The 15,445-nt window shown below is 41.3% G+C and overlaps 1 protein-coding gene across 3 annotated transcripts in view; it reads left to right on the forward strand.

The window, feature by feature from the left end:
- The window catches only part of grid2 (glutamate receptor, ionotropic, delta 2), a 476,444-nt gene that overhangs the window by 299,420 nt on the left and 161,579 nt on the right, over window positions 1-15,445 (forward strand). For all 3 annotated transcript variants that reach the window (XM_084359835.1, XM_084359836.1, XM_084359834.1), the window contains exon 5: window positions 12,588-12,641. In XM_084359835.1, the coding sequence (XP_084215961.1) occupies window positions 12,588-12,641 (54 nt within the window). The remainder of the gene's footprint in view (window positions 1-12,587; window positions 12,642-15,445) is intronic.

Below are 15,445 nucleotides of genomic sequence, written 5' to 3' on the forward strand. Positions count from 1 at the left end.
CCTGTTTGCCCATTCACTGACTGCCATGTTATCTCCTTCTTCCTTGTCTCTCTAATAGGGTCAGACTCAGGGTCAGATAGTCTCCTTTCAACAGGCCCCAGCAGGAAATGGAGGAATAAAATGATTTGATAATTGAGGACCGAAGATGTAATCTGACTTCAGGGTCAACTAATCTATTATCTTGGCTTTGCTTTGACTTTAGGGCACAGTGCCCCGTGGCTAAGATTTTGCAGGAGGCATTTTGTGTCGGAGTTATGTTTAATAGCTTATTTATGAAGTGTCCCACTTGCTCTCAGCGAGGAGTACACATTCTCTTTTGTGAGTGAGTGATATTGAAATTACTGATGACATCTTTGAGTTTGTCTCAGCAGGTATGATGTAGATTCAACTTAGCATTGTTATGACAGGTGCGAGTACACCTGTGGAAGCTAAGCATAATTGTCTTGATGCCAAAATTGAGACATAACTACATTGCATTTCATCAGTATTTCAAGTGCTCACACCAGTTAAATTCACTGCAGCAGCGTATCGGTAAGCTGTTCAGCCATCAAGTCACATTAGAAGCTTATCTTTTAAAATGAAATGCGAATGTGCATACATGTGTATCATATGATTGGCCTCCTACTAGGAACTAATTGCAGATAAGTGCAGCTCTGCGGCTTACCTAAACAGAGGAGATATGATGACCGTCCTAGTTAAAAGAAGTCGATTGAAAGCTTTTAATCTCATGAGAAGTTTGGACCAGAAAGCAAGCACAAGAGAAAATTAGCGAGTTAGAGAAAACAAATGTATGCTCATTTTGATTTTTAATTATATCCCACGCGGCAAAGAGCGTGCCTTTTTAGAAATAGCTTATTGTGGAGAAATCCTTCCATTTTACAGAACAAACAGGGTCATGTAGATTAAAGTATAATTGCCGAAGATGCTGGTGTCAAGCTAGTTATTTTAAGAACTCCGATACTTTCCTAAATGTCACGCATTCATTTAAAGTAAAAAAATATTTTCCTGCAGAATGGCTGCTTAACATCTCAGTAAAGCAAAAGTGACGCTCTGTAGGCTATTAACTGTGATTAAAGGAAGAAAGGCACATGTCGTTCATCTCCGAAATATCAAAACCCTGTTAACAATAGAAGACTATGTAGGAGGTTAATTATTGAATCAAGTATGTAATTATTAATTCAATTTCACAGCTGAGAGCGTTTCCTTACAGTGTTTCCACGGCCAGTTGAAATGGACTTATAGCACTTTAATATAAACCTGTTTTATCATCTAAAGAAAAGAAACCTCAATTAAAGTTAAAATGATGGAAATTGCCAGCCCCCAGAGTTACCTGTAAAACATGAGTGCACTGTGAGGTCAGCTCCTCTGGCTGATGACTTTAACATATGCTTCAACCCCTGGAGGCCAGATCAGACGTGTAATTGAGGGCCATAACAGCTGGTTCTCTCCACCATATACAGCTGGTTATTCCCTTCATTGCTCACTCACTCATACACCGACCCTTCATACTGTGTACTAATATGACCCACCTCTTTCTTCCTAGTGGAAACTGCTTCATCTCATGTTGTATGGTTGTTACAGTACACCAGCACTGATTCAGTCTATAAGGATATGACTTATAGTGACCCCATATGCATAAAAAAAAATGTCATTATCTTGAAGCCAACTTGGATGTTTTCAGAACAATTTTTCAACAACCAGCGAAGCATAATTTCCATGAAATTATAACTTATAACCATCCATATTAGAAAGGATTTTAAATTACGTATTGTACTGTTAATGGAAAAGGGTTTTTTTCGTGGCTGTCCAGTCTTGAAGGTAAATGCATTCAATTGAAGCAAAAAAGAAATCTGTTCTTCTTTGACACCAGTTGTAATTGGCATAAAGAAAGAGGCATATCGGGGAAGAGCATTTCATCTCAGCTTGGACTTAACCTCTGGGGAACCAGGGGTGTATTGCTGTTCATAAAGAAAACTTGTTCTCCTTCTGCAAACTAGCTACTTTTTCCAACAGCAAAAATGGGTATGAGTGCAAAATATGTTATGGAAGAGGATACATTTTTCGCACACAAGGCACCCTCATACATATATAGGCACTGCCATGACGACTCTACAGCAGGAAAACTAGTTTTCCAGAACTCATCCAAATAAAACGGAGCCAACTTTCCCTTTAAATAGCAGCTGAAATTAGTAGACCCAAGTTTTCCTTTTATGTGGCTACAACAGTGGACTTCTTCACTGTCTGACTCCTCAATTAAAAAGTTAACATAAAAATGTCTTATAAAACTCTGTGTGACACAACGTGTTAGTCGTGTTTAGTTTGTTGTGTTTATGTATAGTATGTATGTGTGTCTATGCATGATCGACACGTATGAAGATAAACCCGTATCTGGTGTCATGAACACCTGTGGTGTACCTTTCATATAGTGCAGTCAGTGAGAGGGGAAGGGGGAGTGACAGATGGACAGTTGGACTGAACGCAGATGGATGGATGGTTGAAAACAGGCAGCAGAATCATTTCATATTGGGTCAAAGATTAGACAACGTGTCGAAGCAGAGCTGGCTCACAGGAACACTTCAGCAGCACACAAACATCTACAAGACTTCTCTCTCCCTGTCAATTCATCTCCATCTGTCTCACTCTCACAGCCATGCACAAACCTTTCAGCTAACCTTTCAGTCCACTCATCTGACCTTGCCTTAGGCAATTTCGGTTGGTATAAGTTCTGACATTTTGGGGCATGGGTTAATCTTCTAATTCACCTGTGTTCTGCTCTCTTCTGCCATGTTTTCCCCCACACTGACATGACCTACCATCATCTGGGCCACTGAGCTAATACTGGGTATTACTTCTTTGCAGCAGTTGTCATAAAGATGGTTTACAGAGGGCAATAAAAGCCTGTAATGTGAAGATGATTGTCTGTTCTTTTGGCTCATATTCTATTTTTAAAGCTATGATGCTATCGCATCAATATGAGTAAACAATAATATTTGTTATAACTGGCCTGTTCATTGATGCCTAAACTATCTAAGGTGTACAGAGTCGCATTAAACATTTTACTATTGTAACCCCATTGGCCTTTTGTGAAGTAGTAGTGCAGAATATCTTCACAGAGAACAGTTGTATTTAGTCTGAGATCATGGTGGCTCGGAAAGTAATTGCATGCAATACCATGGGTAAGTATTTCCAAACGAAATGTTTGTTCTGTTTAGTTATTCATTTAACCATAAGTGGTTAAAGGTTGAAGCTCATTAAATATTTATGTGACCCAGTCAATATTTTGAGTGGGTGAGCTCAAGGCTAAATTTGGTAATAAGACTTAATTCCATTTTTAAAAATTTCATTAAGAAAAATAAGAATTTAAATCATCTTCCTTGGTAAAAAAAAAAACCCAACCAAACAAAAAACATTAACTTTAACACACATCTCAGCATCACGCCTGAAAACCGGCCAAAGTGAGTCCATCACAGCTGAATGCTGCAGAGTCATTTGACGCCAGAGTGAATGCTGATATATGTGCCTTCACGTTACAGACAAAAGGCAAACGAAATTGCACTTTTCAAATGGTATGGGTTTAAATGCAGAATACGAGCTTGTGACCTGAATCTACATCATTGTATTAGCCAGTTGTCCTACAGTAACTGGTGGTTAGACGGGTGTTTTATATGTGTAATGGATAGGCATGCTAAAGATGTAAAATAAAAAAATAAAAATACCACTGGAAAAGCTTGAGCAAATCAATTAAACAACATACACACACACACACACACACACACACACACACACACACACACACACACACACAGCAGTTTACCTAAGATCTATCAAGACCGCTTATTCTATTTGTTCCAGCCATTGATCTGTTCATATCTAAATGTCAGCTTGCATATCGTCATATTTGCTGGGGCTGGTTGTGGTGGATGTGTGCAACTGTGCGCGCATGCTTGTGTGTGTGTGTGTGTGTGTGTGTGTGTGTGTGTGTGTGTGTGTGTTTGCAATTGTGTTATACATTGTCTCTGTGGATTTGGCTGTGCTGGTTTCTGCGGACTGATCAATAAACTCAAAGGCCGACATTCGCGCGCATGCCGACAAAGTCTTGTGTGCCTCTGCGTACACATATAGATTCACACACACCAACACATACACACATACATTTCAAGGATGATAGATGTCTTGCATGTTGGCCCTTTTACCCTTTGCCATCACAGCGCATACTATCACAGACTTCTGCTGTCCTAGCATTATATTATATGTCAGAGAGCGAGAGAGAGAGAGAGAGAGAGAGAGAGAGATAGAGAGAGAGAGAGAGAGCGAGGGGACAGGGACATCATGGACAGAGAAACGTATAGCTGCTGAGAAACGTCTGCTGCTGATGGGACAAAAAGAAAAAAGTGAATGACTCTGCTGCTCTTTTTTCCTCTTGTTTTCATCAGAAAGTGAGTGATTGATCAATAATGCCAATGGTGTGTGTGGTGGGTTGGTGAGCAGGGCGAGACCTTGTCAAGATGAGTTTTGGTGGCTTTTGTTGAGTGTGACAGCTCTCTGTCGGTATGTGTGTGTGTGTGGGTGAGAGAGCGAGAGAAGGAGCAAGCGACCTCGTCAAACTGGGTTCGCGAAGAGACAACGTTCATGAGCATTCAATAAAAAACTCTCTCCCTCGCACACACACACACACACACACATAGACACAATCTGCTTTTTCAATATCTCTGTTTCTCTGCCACACTAGCATACAAGCAAAACCTTTAGGGGCTTTAAAGATCGCTGTTGTGTGACCACGGCTGGATCAGACTAATTAAACAGACAGTAATGGTTGTGATTTAGAGTCATTAGTTGTTGGGAGGAATCACTAAGGCCTTTGAAACCTCTATGACTCATGTCATGGTATGGTCCATTGCATCCATGACCAAGGCTTTGTTACATTGCCCTCTGCTTCCTTAAAAAAAAAGAATAATCCTTTTTTTTACACAGCACTGATATAAAAGTCACATTTTTATCACTTTCCTAGATTTCACATAAGATTCTTTCACTATAAACAAACACTGTTCTGTGATGTCTGCATCACCTACCTATAAAAAACAATAAGCCTTGTTCTTGTTTTTATTCTGAGTGCATAATCACCAGATACAATATACTAAAAAATATATAAAAAAATGTAGTCATGGCTACAACAAGGGGGAAAAAAAGAAAATATCCTTCTTATAGTATTTCTTCCTCTGTCGCCAGCTACTGAACCTTATCAGATGGCACCATCAGGTGTGTAGTGAGGCTAGTGAAGTGCTCTGCAGTGCGTTGGCATTTTACCAGTGAACTTTTACTTTTTTTTTTTGCTGTGTGACGGTCGCTGAAATCTTCATTTTATGGCCATGAGATGCAAAAAAATAAGCTACTAGAATGTGAGTCTCACTGGAAAGAATTGAGACCTGACACTCTCTGCAGTCGGTAGAAATGTATCGTCAGTGTCAAGACCTTTTCATCCACTCGATATTTCTTTTATGGACTAAAACCTTTGTCAGCATATGCTTTAATCGATGTATTAATCATACGCCATTTGTCCAACTCAATCACTGAACACTTTCATCAAAATGTGTGCCATTACTCTGCACTACCATGAGAATACCTTTTATGCCTGAGTGGCCCCACTATATTTTATTAGATTTATCGCTTACTCAAAGTCCCTTGAATCATTACTTTCTCGTGGTCTAGCCTCACTTTTGCTACTGAAAGTATTCTGAAGCAATAAGAGCATAACCTGTAGACAAGACACCCGGATGTCCTGAAAATAAAAAAACAATATTCAGTTTATTCTCGGCTGATGTGTGTAATTGTTGTGCGTTAGCCAGCAGTCTCTGGGCAGGATGACCTCCCTGTGGCTCGTGTAAAACTCTATCTAATATGACAATTCACTGCTTCAGTCTTAGCTATCATGTCCAAGATGTGTCGGTCCGTGAGTGTTGGGTGAGTTTATGTCTCTGCAGGTATCCTCTATTTTCATGACGATGTATGCGAGTGTATGTGGTGCGGGATGCACATTTGCATTTGTTTATTCATACAACATGGCAGCGGAAAAACAAACACGACGCTTGAGATTAGCAGTCTTAGCAGCTCGTGTGCTAACAGAATGCATGCCAATGGAGTGCCTGTTTGTGCGTTTGTATATTGGTATTTCCCTGTTTGCACGCCATCAATCAGAGCTCAGTGCTCCTCTGCCAAGTATGGAAATCCATGGAGCAAAGGTTTGTCATAATGCGCCGCCCTCTGCTCGACATCATCTCTTTTTAACACACAAATGGGCACACACACATACATAATACCAAAACACACACGGCATCAGACATGCATAAGGCATACTGTGGGAGTAGCGTGAGTGAGGCTGGTGACATTAAGCCTAAATGGCAGCGTTGACATGAAGCAGTTATGATGTATCAGGGAGAAAATGCCGCAGTTAGCATGCGCTAAATACTCAATTCATAAACAGGGAGGGTTAAAGACGGGGAGACTGAATGGGAGAGATGGGTTGAATGAAAATGAAGTGAGAGGGCGAGAGGGTAATCTCCTCTCCTTATTATGTGTAACGCCGGAGTGGTAATTTTTCAATGTGTTTTTCAACAGATTTCGGAGACATGCGAGTTAGACACAGGGGGAAGGGTCTGTGATTAAGTAAGAGACAGCAAGGGAATGAAAGAGGAAGGTGCAAAGAGGTTACATAGCTCACTAATTGATGAAAGGGAGTGTTTAAGTGGGAACATGTTAACCCTGAGTTGTATGTATGAGGCTGTCAAGAGCCTTGAAAGGGGAAAGGAGTGACAGCGGGCATGCTAGCAGGAAGGCAGTGACAAAAGGTTGTAAATGGCTGGACAGACCATCATGTGTGGTAATAATTGGATTGGAAAGCTTTCACATGCAATTATGAAATGAGTGTGTATCACTGGAGTAGAAACATAATGTTATGTGAGTGCGCTGCTTCTGTATAGGTACATTTTTATCGTGACACTTTAGAGTACACACTTTAGGTACACAAAACAGAATCGCCCAGATAATTAATTAATTGTTAATTAGATACTTTGGATTAGGTAGATAATGAAGAATTGCAAGAGAACAGAGTTAGCCTTTTTATTTCCCTTTAAGTTGTTGGTAGTACTATATTCGATTTTTGTGTAATCTTGTTGACAAGCCAGCCAACCAACAAACACACGTGGGCGGACACATAACCTCCTTGTTACAACACGTAAAGGCATCTTAATGACTAACCCAAATTGTAACACTCTAGTTAAAGTCACGACAAATATTCCTGACACAATAATAATGGTCTCATGACAGCTGATGTCAAAACAGACCACATAACCATGTGATGTAATGTTGATACACGATTAGGTTTTATCACAGGTTATGTTGGTTGATACCAAATTGTCATAACAAAGACGTCTCAGACGTGCGTTCATTACGACGCCTTCATGTTCATGTCAGGTGTCGTGTCAGTCTATTGCATGCCCATTCAAATACAGTTTTACTTTAAAGGGACACATCATACTCAGTAGTTACTAAGTAATCCCACATTACTTTGTGACACCATTATGAAGTAGCCACTGAGTTTATACTGGGGAATTCACAATTAGTTTATTTAGAAACTGACCAGAGTGAGCTGGATTCTTGAAAAAAAAAACATTATCCTCATTTTCAGACTGCATACTGTATGTATTACTATTTATGTCATATTCCACAGTACTCTATGTAGTACTGATGTTACCACTACATCATTGGGAAATCAATAAGGACGGACATTACAACGTCAGTGATAACTGATTATAGTCTCTGGCAATCACACTACACGAAATCTACTTCTCTCTTTTTCTTTTTCTATTTGCGTATCCTCTCTATCCTTCTCTCGTCCGTGCATGCTGTCCTCCCACCTCTCTGATGTCCCAGTTCCTCTGTATATTTGCCTTCGGTCTTAGAGCATTCAGTTGGATTGAAGGGTTTGAGATGATAACAGTAATCGTACTCGTCCACCTCGAGACCCAGACAGAGCCACCTTATCCCCCCTACGCACTTATGCAGACACGGACACACAAATGAATTATAGTCATCTAAAAGCAGGCCTGGACAGACCGGGCTGATAGCATGGTCATTTTTCCTGTGCGCCAATGGATACGTAACCATACAGTGCAGCAAGTGAAAAATACTTTTTCTCTGGACAAATAATGCAGCACTGAGGGAATGCAGTGGTAGAAATCAGTCTGTGGAAGTGTGTGTGTTCATGTGTGTTTAGATGTTTGTCCTTGTGTCATTTTGTATGCGCGTCTGTACTTTCACAGCTTGTGCCTGCATGTTTAAGTGTGAAGCTTAGATATTCCTAGTTTGGAGGCTGGCCCGTGGACTATTTGCTTGATTTGATCACAAATAGTGCATGAAATTAAATTACACAACTAATTTTCAATTTAGAGCACTTTATTCAATAGCAACGCCCACTCGGCCTCTTCATGCTTCCCCCACAATGTACTTAGGCAATATCTGCTTTTGCATTAATATTTCTTACTCTCTCACACAGCCATATTTACTGTATACTCTGCATATGCTTATTATGTTTGTGTGTAAGCATGCAATGTGTGCGGACTGTTTCTTTAGGTATTACGACTAAAATATGTTGAAGCTTGAATACCATACATGGCTGCAATTTTTCAGATGCCATTCTTTCATATTTATTGTATTGTTGTGTATGTGTATTGTTATTATTGTACCTATTTAATGAATGTTTAGACTGATGGAATAACAGTTACACAGAAAGGACCCAAACGTGAGACATTCAGGCAGGTAGCAAGCAAGCTTTAATAAGCTGATTGTCCAAAATCCCAAAGTGCGAACTATAAAAAGTCAGGCAAAGAAAAATACAAAAATAACACAAAACCTGAGGAAAAAACTAAAAATCACAGGAACAAATCAGGAAATACACCAGGACCGGGGAACAGGCACAGGAGCACAGGAGCAAACTGAACTAACGAGGGGATGAGGTGCAGGTGGAAACACTGGGAACAGTGCAGTTGGCAGTGTTGAGGCTGATGTGACACAGGTGTGGTGGGAAATAAGGAGGAACACAGGTGACAACAAGAGGATATGACTACAAAATTAAGCAGGAAACAACTAACCATGTAAGTAAAAGTAAATTTCAAATGCTATCTGCTCCGTGTCTGAGGCCCTTTTCCATTTCACATAACTCAAATATGTCTCATATGAATGTAACTGTGCTCCAACTGCTTTCTGAATAAAGTGAAACTGAGGTCGGGCCTCGGTATGAGCAGCAGACCTTCGTGTCAGCCGGCAGTGGCCTGAATCGATGGTTGCCTCTTTGTTGGACTCATTCAGGACTGACATGTGGACGGAGGTCATTACAGGAACATAATGGTGTTTGGCTGTATCATGGCCACTCTCCGAAACACACATGAGACATGGTGGTATGGTATTGCAGTTTCCTGTCCGGCTGCTTTCAGACTTTGAGAAAAGACTTACTTATATTGACACTGAGTGATTGGATTTGTGCCGGACTGCAGAGCTGGTGTTTGTTTGATCCTTCTGACTTCAGAATAGTGAGAAGTGAGTAGGAATGGAGCCTCTGTGGAGCCGGTCGGAGAGGTCACAAGGATCTTTGTGGTGGCATTAAGTGACTCCTACCTGCCACGTAGGCATTGAGTTGTTATCAAGGCTGTGGTAGTTGTGTGTGGACAAACACTAATGCACATGCACACAAACAAGGCAGTACTGGATGTTGGCAGGAGCATTTGTGTGTGTGCTTAAGAGAGACAGTGAGAGAGAGAGAGAAAGGGAGAGCGAGTGTATTGAACAGATCCAACCCCTCAGGAATCACGTCTAGTGTTAGGAGTCTGCCCTTTCGCTAATTAGCTTGAAACATCTGTCCAGACGGCTGCCGGAGGAAAGTTAGAATGGAAGAAGTGGATGGCTCGCATGCACCCAACACGAGCAAACGACATCAACATATACTTATTTACAATATTTTACACACCCACCCACTCACACTCACAAATTAAGTTGCAAACACTCATTTTTGCATGTTTGGAAAGTCAGCGTTGCCCACGATCCCGTGAGAATATCGTCTAATAAGCACCGAGGGAAGGGAACAGGAGTAAGGAGGGTAAGACGGGAAGATAAACGGGCAGAGAAACGGAGAACAAAATAACCGCTTGCCAAACTCTGTCCCTTTTTTTTTTTCTCGTTCTCCTTTCTCCGTCCTTCACCGCTCCTTGTATCTGTTTTCACAGTGATCACAATAGAAAGAGACAGAAACGGCGTGAGACGGCAAAAAAGATTAATAACCTCGAGTGTTCTGATGATTCTCTGGCAGTTCTTCTCACTGAGAAGAAGAAGTGGAGAGACAAATGGAGTTGTAGACAGGAAAGAAAAATGACGGCAAAAGAAATCTTGTTTTGCTTCTCCCTCCATCTCCCTGGTCTGTGTCGCAACAATGTTTCCTGTAGACAGAGTGTTTTACGGCAGCCGTCGGTGTTATAATGATGAAGTTTTATGGAGACTCTGTGGGAGATTAAACCACTATTAGCCACGCTCCGTCACCCTCTCCAGCTGTTGCCTTTTGTTTACGGCTAAAAAGTGTTTTATGACACACGGTGCTATAGTCACCTAGACAATTATAGCTAATGATATACGAGTGGCACTGTATTTTTACACCAGTGGAGTAGAGGGTGGCGGGCGGGTTGTACGGAGAGGAGAAGGCAAGGAGCGGGTGCAGTCGGGGAGGGAGAAGTGAGCAATTAAAGGAGAGCAGAGATGATGGGATGAGAAGTGAGGCAGGAGCAAAGATAAGAGGACAAAATTAAAGGTTCGGGGAGGATGTGAAGGGAGAAGAGCGAGAGACGAAAGAGGTGAGAGGCGGAAACAAGTGTTTCTGACAAAAGAAAGTCAAAATCAAGGTAACGAGACTGAACCTTCATCGCTGTTGAAAAGTAAATGATACACATGGGGTGATATTACTTGAGATGGTTTTGCAAAGTGAGAGGTGGGTGGAGGTTAAGAGACAGGATGATAGACAAGAACACAGAGACTGCGGATTATACATGACAGTGTTTGGTTTGAGTGAGCAGAGAAAGATCTGTTTTTTGCTTCAGTGTATTTCTTTTTGCCGGTTCTTAATGGCGCTGTCATTTAGTCTCGTATGTATCCTCAGTGTATCCTTTGCTTAACCTTACATGATGTTCTACTTACTCTATGTCCAGTTTTACAGCCCTGTCCATTTGGATGAAGACAGACGAACAAAATACATACGTTTTGTTGAGTACTTGCATTATCCCAACGGCTTTCAACAATGTTCACACCTAGAGAAATGTGTTTTTTACTCAAGGTAACATTGCATCAGATGATTCGCCAGAGAGTAAGAAAGGGAGTCGGCTGTGACTTAAAGTAACGTGAATACATTTCAATACATTGCCTTTCTGTGAACTTCCCTACCTGCGTCACGTCTGACATCCTCAAACTACTTTTTTTATCTTCATTGTTTTGATCAGGAGATCGCTAGCGGCAGAAATTACATACGGTGTGTTTAATCACACCCCTGCTGTGCGAGAAGGGGAGTCGTTTCGAGGAGTAGCTGTTCTCATAATGCGGGCTCCACTTATGTATTTATGTTTCGGGGGAGGCATATGGAGAAGGGTGGGAGTGAGTAAAGAGATGTCACCCTCATGCTTGTCAGATAAATGATTGAGAAGGGGTGACAGAGTTCACCGATCACGGAGGTGAACGCAGGCGGAGGGTGACCTGAAAGAAAGTATAAAAGGGATGACGTAACAGAAATGTAGTTGTAGGTTTGTCTGGACTTCAGAATGATTTGGCCTGGTGTGTGTGCGGCTGCTCTCTCTGTCTAGGCGGCACCATTTCCTTGTGTCTTTGCTGCAGTGTTAAACAATTGCGTAGCTACTGGTTAAGACTTGACACGTTTAAATATTTAAGTTGCTCCATTAACAATTCATAGCAAAGGTTTTCTTATTCCTTGTGCCGGCACGTACTATTTTAAGACGGCGTATTTGCGGCCAAGAGTATGACTGAGAGACAGACAGGAAGAGAGTGAAGTGAGTCTCCTCAGAAGTCTGTCTAATCTGTTTAAATTAGCGGGGAAAGCTGTAATGTAGAGATGTAAGTGTGTGTGTGTGTGTGTGTGTGTGTGTGTGTTTGAGTATTCTGTCACGCAAGCGTCGCCATATTTGCATGTTTTTGAAAAGATTTTTGAATGATACCTTGAGCACCTTTGATACAAGTTTTCTCAAATCACTTATGCCGAAGCTCCACACTGGGTTCCAGCCTCGCACATTTCCATAATGTTCTTTTCCATAATATTCACACTTCAGTTGCCGTGAATCGTATTATCTGAGCCAGAAAATATCTTTATAGGCGACAGTAAGGAATTTATTTTTCTTTAAAACAAAAAGACTGACTATTTTTCCCCCTGCAGAACTTCGTTCCCTTCTTTTGCGCAGTCGTATATGTCTGAATCCTGCTTGTTTCTACCAAATTAATGCCATGTTTTTCTCAATTCTGAATACGATGGTGTGCTTTTTGTTGTGTTGCAGGTGGTGGAGACCAACCTGGTGGCCTTCGATTGTCACTGGATCCTGATTAATGAGGTGAGTGCTATGGAAATGATTTATGGATCCTGTACCTGGGTGTGCCTTCAGTTGACCTTATTGTCTCAGTTATCCTGGAAATGTTTATGGTTTCAGATCCATAGGGGGAGAGGAGAGCTTAAAAAAGTTTTTGACTTCTTTTGTTTTACATCAGTTTATCCAATAAATAAGACACAGAACTTTATGACCAAGGACAATTTAGTTTATTTCAGTGAGCGTCCGCTCCTGTGCACCAACAATACAGTAAAGATTTTATATTTTTACACTCAGCACTTATTTAAGATAGAGCCACTCTATAGAGACAAAGGTATCATAGACAACAGAGGTGACCTTGGTCAGAACTCCTCTGGATGAGTATATCCCCGGTTCAGATTCAGTATTACCACTTAAATATTAAGAGCTTTTTGGATTAACAAGAGCAGACAAGCAGTGACAGTCACCAAAGTCACTCTGTTCAACGTGTACAACTCTAATCCTGTAATTTTTCTATAAGAGAGACACAATTAAACTTTAACATTGGTTATAATTTATATGAATTCAGAATAGGAACACATCTTTGATCTTGCTTCATGAGAAGTGGCTTTTACAAAACCAGCGCGCTCAGCTAAAGTCTCTGTGTGTACTGAATGTGTGTGTGTGTGCACTTTTAGCTTATGCACTGTGTCTTAGTAGCCTTGGGCATTGCAGTGAACTGCCTGGACACAGCATGCGGTCCAAGCTGCCACAAGCACACACACACACACATACAAGTGCTAGAACACACCCGTAGACACAAGCCGATGCACTGGTGGACGGGCAAAACACAACATTAACTGCAAGAACAATGCAAAACCTAATTTGGTACAAGATGCTTTCGTATAATGTGGTTTTCTCACTCTCTGTTTCTTTTTCAAGACATAACCAGCAATGCTGCTGAGCGCTACAAGGCTCGGCAGTCCCCTTACTTGCTCAGTTATGCAAAGAAAGTATTTCTGTTTGAACTAAATGTTAGTATGCATGACATCCATTAATGCTTCGGGGAAAGCCAATCATTATTTTGTGATGTTCGCTTTTAGAATGTCAGTCTTGCCATATGGAGCCTCTTATTTTTTTCATATTTAATATGGGCGAGGAGCTGCAGTAACACTGTTACAATCCCCGCAAGTACCTCAGACAACCTCTCAGTATTGTTTTTGCATTTTCTCAAATGCTAATACTTCTTGGGAGTGAGGGAAAAGAATGAGCCTCGCCCCTGCACTTTAATGAGGATGGCATACTTTGTCGGCGGCAAAGAGAGATGTGGATGAATCTGCTCCAAACAACCCCTCCGTATTAGTTACAGACTTCACAGAAGGACCGTTGTGCTGCTTAAATGTGTCTCCTCTGCTAATTGAAATCAATGACACACCATAATGTGCATTTCATAATGTAACTCGAGAGACTTTACCACTCACTAACACTTACACTTTCCTAAGAGACTGTCTTTGTACACTTTCGTTTGGCAGATGGCAAAGTCAAGCAGCCTACTGAGCAGTCTATCACTGCACGACTGCCTGGTAGGATAAATTCACATGTAGTTGTCCAACAAACTGCCTTCGTATCACTTTGCATCCTGGCAAGCATCTGGTATTGTCTAGCACTCTTCAGGCTCGCTCGCAGACACTTGCCCTTTACTTTAGCTTTCTGGAAGGTTTAACTTGTCACTCTGCAGCCTGCGTGTTTGTCTGCCAGCACGTGGCCTGTAACACTTTGTACCTGCTGCCTTTGAGTAATCAGTGGTAGAATGCAGTCTGGCGGGCCAATGTCAGGGGTTTAGAAAAAAGCCAGAATATTGCTTAAGTATGTTTTATTTTACTTTTACCATAGAAGAAGACATTCCAGGTCACATGTGTGAATCACACCAAGTTAAGCCCTTTTTAAACTCTTTTTCTTCTTTCATATGAGCTATTCTCTCTTCAGACTTACAATATTAATAAAAAAAGAAAAATGTCATAGTTTAGTTGTTATACATTTCTTATAAAAGTGTGTAGCTGCTCTGGCCTGTGGCTATCAGACACGGTCTCACTTGAGAGTTGTTGCCAACTGACCACGTCCACTCAGGGGAACAAAAGCCTGTAACGGTAGAAGCTGCTAGTGTTAATGTTACGAGAGTTGTTAAAGTCAAATCAATTAGTGCATCTCTTTACACATACGTTCTCAAGCGTCCCACCGTCTCACACATACAGTCCCTTTTCACTAAAGTGCTGACAACTCTCATGTTTTTGGCATTACGCTCTCAGGCTCCGTCTCACGCTCGCTTGCCCCCTCAAAAAAAAAAAAATAAAATAAAAAATGTCACGCCACAGTTTAAGTTGTCATTTAAAATATAGTTGAGCAAAGTGAGTATGATGGGAGGAGACCAGACTGGGTCATAGGCAGAACAGAAAAGGCTAAACTCTCTTATCTCTCTCCTCTCGTGCTGCTGTGGGACTTTCTGAAAATGTTCAGATGCGTTCTCGCCTCGAACGGCCTCTAAGTTGAGTTAAGACCGTTGCGCGAGCTTCGAATGCAAACAAACACCGCTAATTTATCCAAACATAACTCGTCGCAGATATTCAAGCTGGCTGCTTTCGACGCAACCAAAAATCCTGCCCACAACGTTTATCTTGCCAAAATAGTTTGGACAGAAGAAATAATTGGAATAGGAACATTGGCAATGAGGAGGAGAAAGAAAGTGGAGATGGAAGAAACAGCAGAAGTGAAGGAGGGAGAAGAGAGAAATGGAGGGAAAGAGAGCTTAAAGCAGAGGCCTTTTGAAATGCAGTGAAATAGGATGAATTTCTTTG

The sequence above is a fragment of the Pagrus pagrus genome, assembly GCF_965226575.1.
Source record: "Pagrus pagrus genome assembly, chromosome: 8".
Taxonomy (NCBI): Eukaryota; Metazoa; Chordata; class Actinopteri; order Spariformes; family Sparidae; genus Pagrus; species Pagrus pagrus.